This window comes from Lepisosteus oculatus, chromosome 13 (genome assembly GCF_040954835.1).
Source record: "Lepisosteus oculatus isolate fLepOcu1 chromosome 13, fLepOcu1.hap2, whole genome shotgun sequence".
NCBI lineage: Eukaryota > Metazoa > Chordata > Actinopteri > Semionotiformes > Lepisosteidae > Lepisosteus > Lepisosteus oculatus.
The window spans coordinates 3,294,721-3,307,189 of NC_090708.1; the positions used below are offsets into that span (position 1 = coordinate 3,294,721).

General features: G+C 41.0%; 1 protein-coding gene and 1 pseudogene across 1 annotated transcript; one reads left to right on the top strand and one right to left on the bottom strand.

Moving 5' to 3' along the window:
• The first annotated feature begins 714 nt into the window (after positions 1–714).
• On the top strand, positions 715–5,495 carry LOC138242227 (extracellular calcium-sensing receptor-like). Its single transcript, XM_069197689.1, has 6 exons — positions 715–791; positions 1,144–1,432; positions 2,729–3,574; positions 3,683–3,910; positions 4,386–4,509; positions 4,585–5,495. Exons 1-6 carry the CDS (start codon positions 715–717, stop codon positions 5,493–5,495), a joined length of 2,475 nt encoding a protein of 824 aa, XP_069053790.1.
• A 1,481-nt stretch (positions 5,496–6,976) lies between these two features.
• Positions 6,977–10,984, bottom strand: LOC138242228 (vomeronasal type-2 receptor 26-like; annotated as a pseudogene).
• Positions 10,985–12,469: the final 1,485 nt, after the last annotated feature.

Genomic DNA, 12,469 nt, shown 5'->3' on the forward strand with positions numbered 1-12,469 from the left:
GATTACACGTCACACAAGCGGATGTTTCAGTGACAATGATCTTGGATTGCATCACATGCGAGCTGCTCTTCCAGTGAGTTCACAGGGCCCTGATCATGGCCATCGTTTCCCCGATCTGGGGAAGATATAGAAAAGATAAGGTGTCGCCTTTGAAAATTGTAAAGGGGAGAACTGAGGCAGATCACAGCAGTGCTGACTAGCTTTCCAAGAACTGAGCAAGAGAGGATAGATGGAAATTTTCAATGGCCAGTTGCACGCCAAAACTAGTAATTGTTTTGGTTTCAGAGAGGTTTTTCAACGCATGTAACAGATTACCCTGAGGTATGATCAAATGAATGATGAATGATGAATGATGCTGAAATCAAATTTATTGTGTAGGAAAATGTTTCTCACCCATGGGTTGGTTTTATTGCCGACACTCCTTATTAGTCTGGGAAGCAGGGGGGGTTAAACAAAGGTCACAGTCTAAGTTTGCAAAGTGGATCCTCTCTTAAATTCCCTGAAGGTTCAGGTTTAATTAAGCAAAACTTATAAATTCATGGCAGATTAAGAACTGACAGGACAAATTGAAGATTTAGAATGAATGTTCGGTATTGCTGGCACCTTGTTCCTCTGGTGTTCTGTTGGCTGGGAGCTGGAGAGGAAACATGTGAGCTCAGAGCAGACTTCGGGATGATAAGAGACCATAAAAAGGGGGATGTTATTCTTGGAGGGATGTTTCCTATTCATTCCAAAGGTATCAATGAGGAACAGACATACCAGCAGAAACCAGGAAAGCAACAATGTAGAGAGTAAGTTAGGTGCAAATGTCAATCTAAAGAAATCCAATTGTATATGTCTGCTTTCGAACTGTTTACAATAATGGTGTAGTGCTTGCAGTTTGTACATAACAGAATTTGTACATTGTACAATTCTTTAATATACATCACTAGATATTTTATCTCTGGTTTCTGATCATTTATATTGGAAATGTAGGAGTACTAAATTCAACACCTAAGAAAACACAACTCCACCAAAGATACACAGAGTCCGTAATGAAGCTTCAAGTTAAAAGTAAATGGGACTTCTCTAATGTTTCAGGTAACGTAGAATAAAAAATTGCAGTACTAAAACCTTACTGAGGGTGTGGAATGTGTGTCTCAGATTTAATTTCAGAGCCTTTCGCTGGATGCAAGCAATGATCTTTTTCATAGAGGAAGTAAACAGAAACAAGGCTCTCCTGCCCAACATCACACTTGGCTACAGTCTGTACGACTCGTGTGCTTTAGAACCCCAGGCAGTCAAGGCGACATTATCGATGCTAACTGAACCTGCGCACGAGAGAGAGGAGGGGTGCAGAGACGTACCTTCGGTTCCTGTTGTAATTGGCAACTCTGGGTCTTCTCTCACTATTGCAGTCTCAAGAGCACTGCAGCCATTCAGAGTCCCGTTGGTGAGTGTGCTGGAAATAATCTGAATCCCTACAGCGCCAGGAGCTGCCTCCTCCTCCCCCCTCTCCTGTTCGGCCTGAGGAAGAATAATTCAGGAAGAAAACTGCTTTCCTGGAGAAGTGCAGGGAGAAACACTGCAGCGGTAACTGCAGTTCAGTTTGTTCTCAAAGAAAAAGACTGCAGATGCTTAGACATGGGAAACGTTGTGATTCCTTGATTCGGCATGTGCATATCAGAAGCTAAACTGATGTTTGATCCTTTCAAAATCTTTTATATTCCTTTTGATTGTAGGTGGAACGGGACTCAATCAAGAGTACTGTGATTTTTACTTCGGTCTTACGGACAGTTTGTAAACATTTCAAGAGGCATCATTTACATATTTAAACATATACTCTAGGTACTTTTAAAAACAATAAAGGTGATAAGTTCAGCCTGAGGCAATGGAATGGAAATACATGCTACATTTCTATTTAAAAAAGGAAGCACAGCTGTCTTGTTAAGATCCCAGAGCTGTCAGCGTGACCGTGTGACATCCATTCTGTGGGATTCAGTGAAAGCTGTTCTTTCTGCTCTGACACTCTTGCCAAATTGTTTGCTCATTCTTGACAAGGACCATAGGGCTGAATGTACGAATGTAACAAATGAGCAAACAAAACAACAAATCTAAACCATCTACAGAATGCAGAGATGACAGGGAAACACTTGTGTCGGTCATAAATTTAATAATGTACTAAATGGAAGTATAAAAATAATATAAAATACAGATGCCAAACTGAATGTTAAAGGAAATTTACGTAAATTTACGTAAAAAAAAGAAACTGGTTTTGCCACAGGTGTCGGGCAAAGCTTAAAGTTATCACTTTTTCTGAGGTTAAGGTGATGGTGAGGGTTACTCTTTGGGATTCCTGATGTATGTCATTTTCCAAGAAGTTAATTTTGCATGTCAGTCCATCAGACAGGGTAAGTGCCAAAAACTTTGGAATTTGGAATTTTCCCAGCTGCTCTTAGAAAACTAGATTGTCCCGGGTGAAACTAGAAGCGCCAGACTGCTGGATTTCATCCTTAACATGTTAAAAGAATTCTGCTGTATTACAGCTGTTCACACCTTCCCCAATACACATACTTTACAGGTAAGGCACACCGCCTCCTGATGCTGATTTCAAATAACCTGAGTAGACTGAAGACTATATTTCTTTTCAAACTTGCTCCTTTTTCAAATAAACACATTGTGGATTGGGTTGGCAGACTTTGCGCCTTCAGGTCTTGTTATAGGGAAAGTCTCACTCTTTTCTATACAGGTCAGCTACTTTGCATCCTGTGCCTGCCTGAGCAACAAACACAACTTCCCCAACGTTTTCCGGACAATTCCAAGCGATGTGTACCAGGTACGGGCCTTGGCTCACCTTATTCATCGCTTGGGCTGGACCTGGGTCGGCATTATTGGATCAGACGACGACTATGGCTACCTAGGCACTCAAATGTTCATTGAGGAAGTGACAAAACTGGGCTCCTGTATCGCCTACAGACTGGTGATTCCAAAGGTGCTGTCGGAGAAGAAGACGCTTGAAATTGTGAAAAAAATCAAAGAGTCCACAGCAAGAGCTATTGTGGTGTTTTCCATTGAGGCTGAAATATACTCTTTGATTGAGGAAATTGCACACCAGAACATCACTGACAGACAGTGGGTAGCCAGTGAAGCATGGGTCACCTCCACCTTAATCTCTGACAACAAAAACTTTCATTTCCTGAGAGGCACAATAGGGTTTGCTCTTCGGAAAGCAGAAATGCCCCAATTGAAAGACTTTCTTTTCAAGCTTAGCCCGCTGGAAAAAAACGTTAATCAGTTTGTGAGAGAGTTTTGGGAAACGCAGTTTAAGTGTTCATTTAATGAAACAGGCACCTCTGAGTTTAATACCTCTGCAACTACAAGGAGGTATTATGATCAAACCTGTACTGGAAGGGAAAATCTAGAGAAATCGAAAAGCATCTATGGCGATGTTTCAAACCTGAGGGTGACCTATAACATCCACAAAGCTGTGTATGCTGTAGCCTATGCTCTTCATAAACTACAGGCCTGTGAGCATGGGAAGGGACCGTTTATTAACAGAACTTGTGGGGACATATATAACCTCCAATCATGGCAGGTAATGTTGATAGAAACTTTCAAGTGCTTCTGAGACAACATCACAGACATTAATAAAGATTAAGGTGTAATTAAAGACATATTGACTTAAAATCTTTTGGTCCTCCAGGTTGCTCACTATCTAAAAGAAATTAATTACACCAACGAATTCGGTGATCAGGTGTATTTAGATCGCAATGGTGAGCCAGTGGGAACCTATGACATAATAAACTGGCAGGGAAATTCTGATGCCTCCATTAAATTTGTGACAGTTGGGCTCTTTGATGCATCTCTTCCTCAAGATCAACAGCTTCTCTTCCATGAAGAGGAAATAATTTGGAGTGGAGGTAAAAGAGAGGTACTGTGATCCTTGTACAGTATCCCCCTGCAACAAGAGGCTGATTTGTATTCAATCATATACAGTATTACACAATATGTTTCTATTTTTACCTAGTACAAAAATTAAATTTCTAGTGTAATAATAATCTATTCTCATTCCATTTCTTTTGTGAAACAACTTTGTACTTTGATGACATTGCTTTCTTATAAGATGAACTAAAATCAGAACAGAAACTGTTTTTTTAACTGTGCCCTTTCGTGAAAAAAAAGAAAAAATAACAATGAGTGTTTAAGAGGTAAGGAAAGGAGCCTCAGACAGTATGTGAATGCGTAGATCCCCCCAAAAATATTACTTCCAGGGTATCATCATGCTTTTCAGGAAAATATTTAATTTATTCTTCTGGCCTGTTTTTTTCTGTTGGGATCATGTGCTGCCAATGATTTACCAAACCTCTGTGACTTTGTGACAGAGTCTTTGCGAATCTTTATGACAGGTTCCCAGGTCAGCGTGTACAGAAAGCTGTCCTGTCGGCTACAGAAAAGCTGCCCGTGTTGGACAACCAGTTTGCTGCTACGACTGCGTCCCATGTGCCGATGGCACCTTTAGCAATTCCACAGGTAGATACGAATCACTTCTGCGCTGAAGTGTTTGTTTCCAGGTGCCCTAGATGAGACAGTTTCCTTTCCCCTCAGATCAAGCAGAATGTGCTCCCTGCCCGGCGGATTTCTGGTCCAGTGGGAACAGAACCGGCTGTGTTGTGAAAGACACTGAGTACCTCTCCTACTCGGAGGGCTTTGGAACGGCTCTCGCCACTGTTGCTGTCTCCGGGGCGGCCATGACGACGGCGGCGGCTGCCATTTTCCTGCGGCACCGGGACACGCCGATTGTTCGCGCCAACAACTCAGAGCTGAGTTTCCTTCTGCTCTTTTCCCTGATGTGCTGTTTCTTGTGTGCTCTTACCTTCGTAGGACAGCCCACAGAGTGGACTTGCTGCCTAAGGAGGACCTCATTCGGACTCAGTTTCGCCCTGTGCCTCTCCTGTCTGCTCAGTAAAACTGTCGTGGTTCTTATGGCTTTTAAAGCTGCCCTCCCAGGGAATAAGGTTACGAAATGGTTTGGCCCCCTGCAACAAAGGCTTAGTGTGTTTGCCTGTGCAGCCATTCAGATTGCACTGTGCTCTGTGTGGCTCACAGTGTCCCCTCCATTTCCAGTGAGAAATACCTGGCTGTATAAAGACAGGATCATCCTGGAATGCAATCTGGGCTCCGTGGCTCTGTTCTGCTGTGTTTTAGGCTACATCGGGTGTTTAGCGTGTTTCTGTTTTGTCCTGGCCTTTTTAGCAAGAAAACTGCCTGGTAACTTCAATGAAGCAAAGCTGATCACGTTCAGCATGCTGATATTCTGTGCAGTCTGGATCAGCTTTATCCCGGCCTATGTGAGCTCTCCTGGGAAGTACACAGTAGCTGTGGAAATATTTGCAATTTTGTCCTCAAGCTTTGGGGTGCTTTTCTGCATCTTTATTCCAAAATGCTACATTATTATATTCCTGCCAGAGAGGAATTCCAAAAAATTCCTCATGTCTCAAACACGATCTGTGAAATAGTGCAGTCATGTATGTGTTATTTTTTAATTTATTAATTAAATAATAAATTATTAAAATAACAAATTAATACACAAATTTGTCAAGTGGTTTGAGACATGTACAACAAAGGAAGGTTGGACTGATTGACATCTTTGTATATTTTCTCTTTTTCTCTGTGGTTTTAAATTACTCGTTGTGCCCCTTTTACAAATTTGTAAAGCGCTTTGATTAATGCCCCTGCATATTTCTTTTATGTTTTCTTCTGTCTGTCGATTCTTTCATAATCAAAATAAACATAACAGTCTGGTTTTATTCCCTTTGTATTTGTTTACTTTTAGTATTTAGGAGCAATCCAATATTTTGCATCAATTCACTTAAAAAGGTGCTATTTCATGCAATCTTTAAAAAGTCATTATTTAATACACATTTAATCGGATGGAATTAGTTATCATTTATTAGAAAAATATTTCTTTCCATTGTTGTAAAGTTTATCAACTGCCATGTGTGTTGTAAATGAGTGTATTAAATTAAATTTGAAGTCATGTCACCTCATTAGCCAAACTGCAAATGAAAAAGGATGGACAGTACGTGTAGTGAATTAGTGTACGATCAAGAAAATTAGTATGAAAATACCTGTTTAAAACAGTTCTTTAACTAAATATCTTTGGAAAAAAATACATAGCCATGATCTAATGTTACATAAAAAACTCCATGAATCTACAATACTGTTTTCTGGTTTTCTACAGTATATCAGGTCAATACCTCTACAAAATGGTCTTCTGCTAAAGGAAGGTTTTCTGGGACTCTTTACTCTCAGACTAGCACTGCACACTTATCACACTCAATATTTTAAAGGAATATACTGTACTGCAGACTGTGCCTGCTTTAAAACAGGAGACTGGTGAGACTGGCCGTTCCATTGGCAGGGCCCTGTGTGCCTTACACAATGGGACCACTCAGGAGGAGTCAGTGAGCTGCAGTTGCAGCCCACAGGGTTATAAAGCAAATGAATGCTCAAGGGAAAGTCACATGATGTAAATGGGCTCTGATGACTTCCACGTCTTTTGTTTGCTTCAATAAAAAAGAGGGAATATCTGATAAGCATAAATGATCCATTATAGTAAATTTGATATTGTTGCTTTGAAAACAGGTTTGGAGCCAGAAAAGTCAGTCCATGAAATGCAGACTATCTTTGCCTTACCAGAGATAAGAACATTTCCCACACTGAGTAGACAGAAGAATACTTTTACTACATTTTGAAACATGGTGCATGTTGAAAGACTGTTACAGAGGAGGCCCGAGAGAATTCTGGGGGAATGATTTCACACGGAGGTGCATGACAATAATCACTGTGTTTGTAGTAAAGACACTTTTCAACTGTTTCTGGCTAATTTTGAAGAAGGTATTTGGTAAATTAAAAAAAGACATAACAGTGGTAAACAGCAACAAAACTATACACAATAGAATTCATAATATAATAATAATAATATGTAAGAGCAATGTGTGTAACAACAGTTTGTATTTATTTACTGATCTTCATTTTTAACTCATGTAATACACCTGGCTGGTGAGGTCAATTAAAAAAAAAAATTGTCTTGCTAATAATCTTGAAGTCTTATGTCTGATTCCTGTATGAGCATAATTTCTTGAAAAACAAAGAATTATTCTGAAAGAATAGTTAAGTTATCCTGAACAGATATAAAGAATATAACACAGTCTAATAACTGGCTGATGGCAATCTTGGCTCAAAAGGACTGGGTGGTGCTAATGACCTCTCCTGTGTACAGGCTTCTGCTCTTATGCATTTCATATGTAATCATGACTATAATCTTCAATATATTCCACCTATTCTCACTACGTCTTTGTCTGGGTCTCTTGCTTATTTCTGCCGCAGTACCTTTGATTGCCTGAGTGTGCTCTGCCACTCACAGAGCCCCATGAATTTTCCTTCTCTTCAACGCGTTGGGAGCTGCAGGCGCAGGCTGACTGAGGAGCTGCCTTGCAAGAGCAGTCAGGGAAAATGAACATGGAAAAAAACGTAACTGCAAAAGGGAATGAAAAACAATCAATTTGATTGAGGCTATGCACACCGACAATTTAGTGACACTATTTAACTTGGCCAGCATGTTCCTAGATTGGCAGAAAAATGGAAAAAAATCCTTATGGATACAGAGATAACCACAAACTCCACACACAGGGCTCCCCAGGGCTCCCCAGTCCACAATCAAATCCAAGACCTAAGAGTTGTGCGGCCACAGCACTGCCCACCAAGTCAAGTAAGAATGTCTTCTTATTATTTATTACTATTTTCTTTAGTGTTTTGCTGGCACCTTGCCCATCAGCTGCTTTGTAGTGTTCCTCTCAGGCTTCAGCAGGAGGATGTAGCACTTAGGGACAAAAATGCACACTAGAAGACCATAGCTGGATGACAGAATAGCGAAAATCTCAACAGCGACTGTGTACTTTCCTGGAGAACTGATGTAAGCTGGTACAAAAGTGACCCAAACCGCACAGAAGATGAGCATGCTGAACGTGATGAGCTTGGCTTCATTGAAGTTGTCCGGGAGTTTCCTGGCTAAAAATGCGAGGACAAAGCAGACGCAGGCCAGGCAGCCGATTTAGCCCAGAACACAGGCAAATCCCAGCACAGAGCCCACATTGCACTCCAGAATAATTTTTGCGCTCTGCTCCAAGAGCCTTGATGGATAGGGTGGCGACAGTGTCAGCCAGAGCACACAGATTAAAACCTGCACCAGGGTGCAGAACAGAATGCCGGCTCTTTGCTGCACAGGACCAAAGTGTCTCATGATGTTGCTGCCAGGAAGCGTGGAGCGAAAAGCCACCAGCACAACAACCGTCTTGCTCAAGACGCAGGAGATGCAGAGGACAAAACTCACCCCGAACGCTGTGTGGCGCAGCTTGCAGGACCATGGCAGAGGCTGGCCAATGAAAGCCAGGGAGCACAGGAAGCAAAGCACCAGGGACACCAGGAGCAGGAAGCTTAACTCAGAGTTATTGGCTTTGACGATCGGAGTGTCCCTGAAGTGAAAGAAGGTGCAAATCACACAGGCAGTGATGGCAGCTCCGCCGATTGAAATAGCTGCCAAGATAATCCCCATGGTCTCTTGGTAAGACAGGTATTCAGTCTCTTTTGGCACACAAGCTGTTTTCTGGGCATTAGACCAATGTGTGAGTGGACACAGTTTTTGCACTCTACAGAACCTGAAAGAGGAAAGAAATATTCTTAGGATTAGTTCAGCAAATAAATTTGCTTTTATTGGTATTTTTACCTTCAAATACTTGTGCTGCAAGGAACCCCACGGCCCTGAGCTCCGAGCGCTGAGAAAGCCACGTCTTTAGAAATGTAAGAACAACACGGTTCCTCACAGGACTGTGTGGTGATCCCAGCAGTCTGTAATCACAGCAGAAGCCAGGTTGTGTGGAAATCAAGTAGACAGTGGACCTGTAATATTGCTGATCTCTCCATCAGCACAAGGCCGGCAGTCGAAACAGCAGGCTGGCCTTCCTTTCTGAGCAGCTTTCCACGTTCCTGGGAGGCAGGTTTCAGAGCACACTGACTGAGGAACCTGTCAGGAGAAAATAGTTTACTTGTGTTGCTGGATCCAGTTTTAATATACATGTATAAGCCCAACACTTGGCATTTTGTGGAACAGGAAGTCGTAAAGTAAATTCTTTATCATGTTGACATTTGCTCTTCTATACAGTATACAGTATGTGTTACCAAAACCTGGTCTTCTCCTGTTCCTCTAATAACTAATAACCTGTGGGGTCATTTTTTATAAATTGATACCAATCCAGTATTCCATACATTAGCACTTACCTGCAATATACAATATTTTTTTTTGGATCCCCATTTTCATCAAAATATATCTCCTCTCCTACAGGTGTGCTACCATGTACTTGAACTTGAACTTCCATATATAACCATATATAACCGGTACATGTACTGGTACAATAGAGTTCTTACTTACAGAAAGTCTCTCGATTGTTAAAACAAGTGTGAAAACAAAGTGCAGACAGTGCATCAAGACAATATACAAACAAACAGAGGAGCTGGCATCCCCAATAATGACGGGCACATCTGGAGCTCGTCCACAGCTGGAGCCAGTCACCGTCTCCCTCTCTCCTGTCACCAGAGCCAGGGCCTCCCTGAGAGCAGTCCGCTGTGTCAGGCAGGTGTCAGCGATGGCGTAACCCAGCGTCACGTTCGGGAGAAGCTCGGTGTTGTTGTTAATTTCCTCCACCGCAAACCTCATTGCCTGCACCCAGCGGAATGTTCTGAAATCAAAGCTAAATTTCAAAGATAATTATTTCACTAGATTTCATGCTCCAGCTTCACTGTTAACTGTAGTACATTTCAGGCTTTAAGATGTTTAGAGAAACAATTATATTTAATTAGATTTTTCACATTCTTACAAAGCTGAAGCCTCTTTTATTTTATGAAAGCATTTATTTAGTCTTTCTAAAATTGCATCTGACTATAAATTTGTCAATAATTGAGGAAATACTCATAGTCAAAGAATCGGTTAATGCCTCTTCAATGTGTGGTTCTTTTTCCAAGTGAAAGCCTCCCTCTTGTGGCTAGAGTTTGAAATACAAGCTTCAGGGTGAACGATCCCTGAATTTTCATTCTCAACCTTTAATTGCAGAGTAAACACAATCCATTATTAATCCATTTGTTTTTCCCTTCCCCGAACCTTGAAGAGTGGTATTACAGCACTACAATGTTTTTTTCATCTTCAAAGACAATATTTTAGAGATTAAATTATGTGAGCTTTGTATAAGAATTTAAAATCTAAATTGATTAAATTATTAAATGTGTTTGATCCAGCTAAGAGCCGAATGATTCGCTTAGGCCCTTCGGTTTTTTAATGTCCTGCCTACAAAAAACTGATGCATTTGTATCCTGCAAGGTCTGCTGCCTTGTCCTGCCTTGCTTGCTGTTATTTCTTTTTCATACCTCAATACAGTATAAGCGAGCAAGACTGTACATGCTTTGGTCATATTTGTTTAGTAGTACAATACTTATATGATACGTAAAATAGAGGGGCAGAGGTTATCACTGTTTGACAGAACTGCTTTGAAATCTATATACAGTATATGGACTAGGAAGGAAACATTGCAAGAGATGTTAAGAGCTCACTTAGCCCTGTGAAACCTGCTCTGGGCCAGTGAAATATAAGAAAATCAGTCTCATGCCCCCAGCAGTGACGGCTCAGTGTGAGTGGTGCAGCGTCTTTATCGATCAGAGTCTGAGACGGCAGCTGCCCCAGGGGTGAGAGGCCTCGCTCACAGCCCCAGTATCTCCCTCCCCACCGCCCTGCCAGCTGGGCTGCAGGCAGACTCCCTCCTCCGCCTGCACTCTGAGCGGAGCCCAGGCAGCCCGCAGGCCTGGGGACACAGGCTGGAGCCTCCTGCCCTGTCAGAGGAGTGTCTCCCCCTGCTGGGCGCCGCAAACTCCGCACAGAAGCTCCAGGACCTCTCTGCATTTTCTGATTTCTCAAAGTTCAATTCAGATTCAAGAATGAAAATATTGACTTTGTCCAATAGTAAACGGAGGAGCTCTTCCTAGCTGGCTGGAGCAAACTCTGCAAAGAAGCTTTGAATTTTCATGGACTGCAATTGCTTTACTGGATCAAAGTCTGCATTAAAGCCACAGAGCCACAACTAATAGTAATTTTAGCGACTTCGTTGTCTTTTTCAGGCATTTAAAAAGTGCAGGATCAAAAGATATATCAACAACTGGGTGGTTTTCTTCAGTAGTTGAAATCATGGATCCATTAGAAGTATTCAAAAGAGTTCTGATTACAAATTGCATTGTATTATTTTGTCTGTGAACAAAATAAGTCTGAAATGTGCAAAGTCGTGCAGTTGTAATTGAATCGCATGACAACACACAAACTTTAAATGGAAACACAAAACTCCTGAACAGAAAAACATGAGCTCTTTGAGCACAATTGTTCAGACACACAATTATATGAGGCTTTCTCTTGAGACAGAAGATGAGAGAGGTTCAATGATAATAAAATGAAGCTCTGTGAAGAAATAAATATTGGGGCATTAGCAGAAATCTAATGGTGTTGGGGTAAAATACAGTACAATCTCATCATGCAGATGCCTGTTTTTTTTATTTAAGATATACCTATTTTCAGAAATGTACAAAGTATGCAATGAATACCTGTCTGTAAAACACCTAATGTGAGGCCTGAAAAACATGACATCATATCCTCCATGTCACAAGAAAAACAAAAAAACAGATTCAGTTTGGTGCCCTCGCAATTATTTCATTTTGTACAATTGCTCTAATTTCCCCTAATGCCTTCAGCAGAGCTCTGCAGCTGTGAGGCCAATTTGTCTGGAGTGCTGTGCTTTTTTGTGCTCTGGAAACAGCTATCATAAATTCCCTGTTGCAGTAAGGCATTTTTCTGCAGTTGTTTGTTACAATGTTAATTCAGAAATGGTCCTGTGTTATATTTTAAAACGTGCAAAAAATGCTTTTTTGTTGTGCAGAATTTATAATTTAGTGAGGATTTGATTTCCATATCCCGGTAGCACTCAAAGTTCAGAACATATTAATCTCAGATGATCTTTAACAATCTTCTTATCTCTAATATTGTAATGAGATTATATTAATTAGTAACAGCTAAAATAACTGTGTTTGACATGTTTTTGCATTTTGTGTCTTTTTAATTAGGTTTAGATAAAATCACAAAGGCAAGTCATTGCTTTCCTTTGGTGTCAAGAGACATATAATTATCTTTGTTCCTCAAGGATCTCCTCAATGACTTACACATTTCTGCTTGTAAATTTTAATAGCAGTAAAGATGAGTTTTTTGCTCTAGGTAAATTATGACCTATATAAGATAGGATCCTAGTTTTTGTAGAAGAGGGAGCACCAATCCCCTGTTTTCCTGTTGGCCTCAAACAGTCTGCTTGTGTGTGGTCTGTCTCTGTGTCTTGTTTCGACACTGATC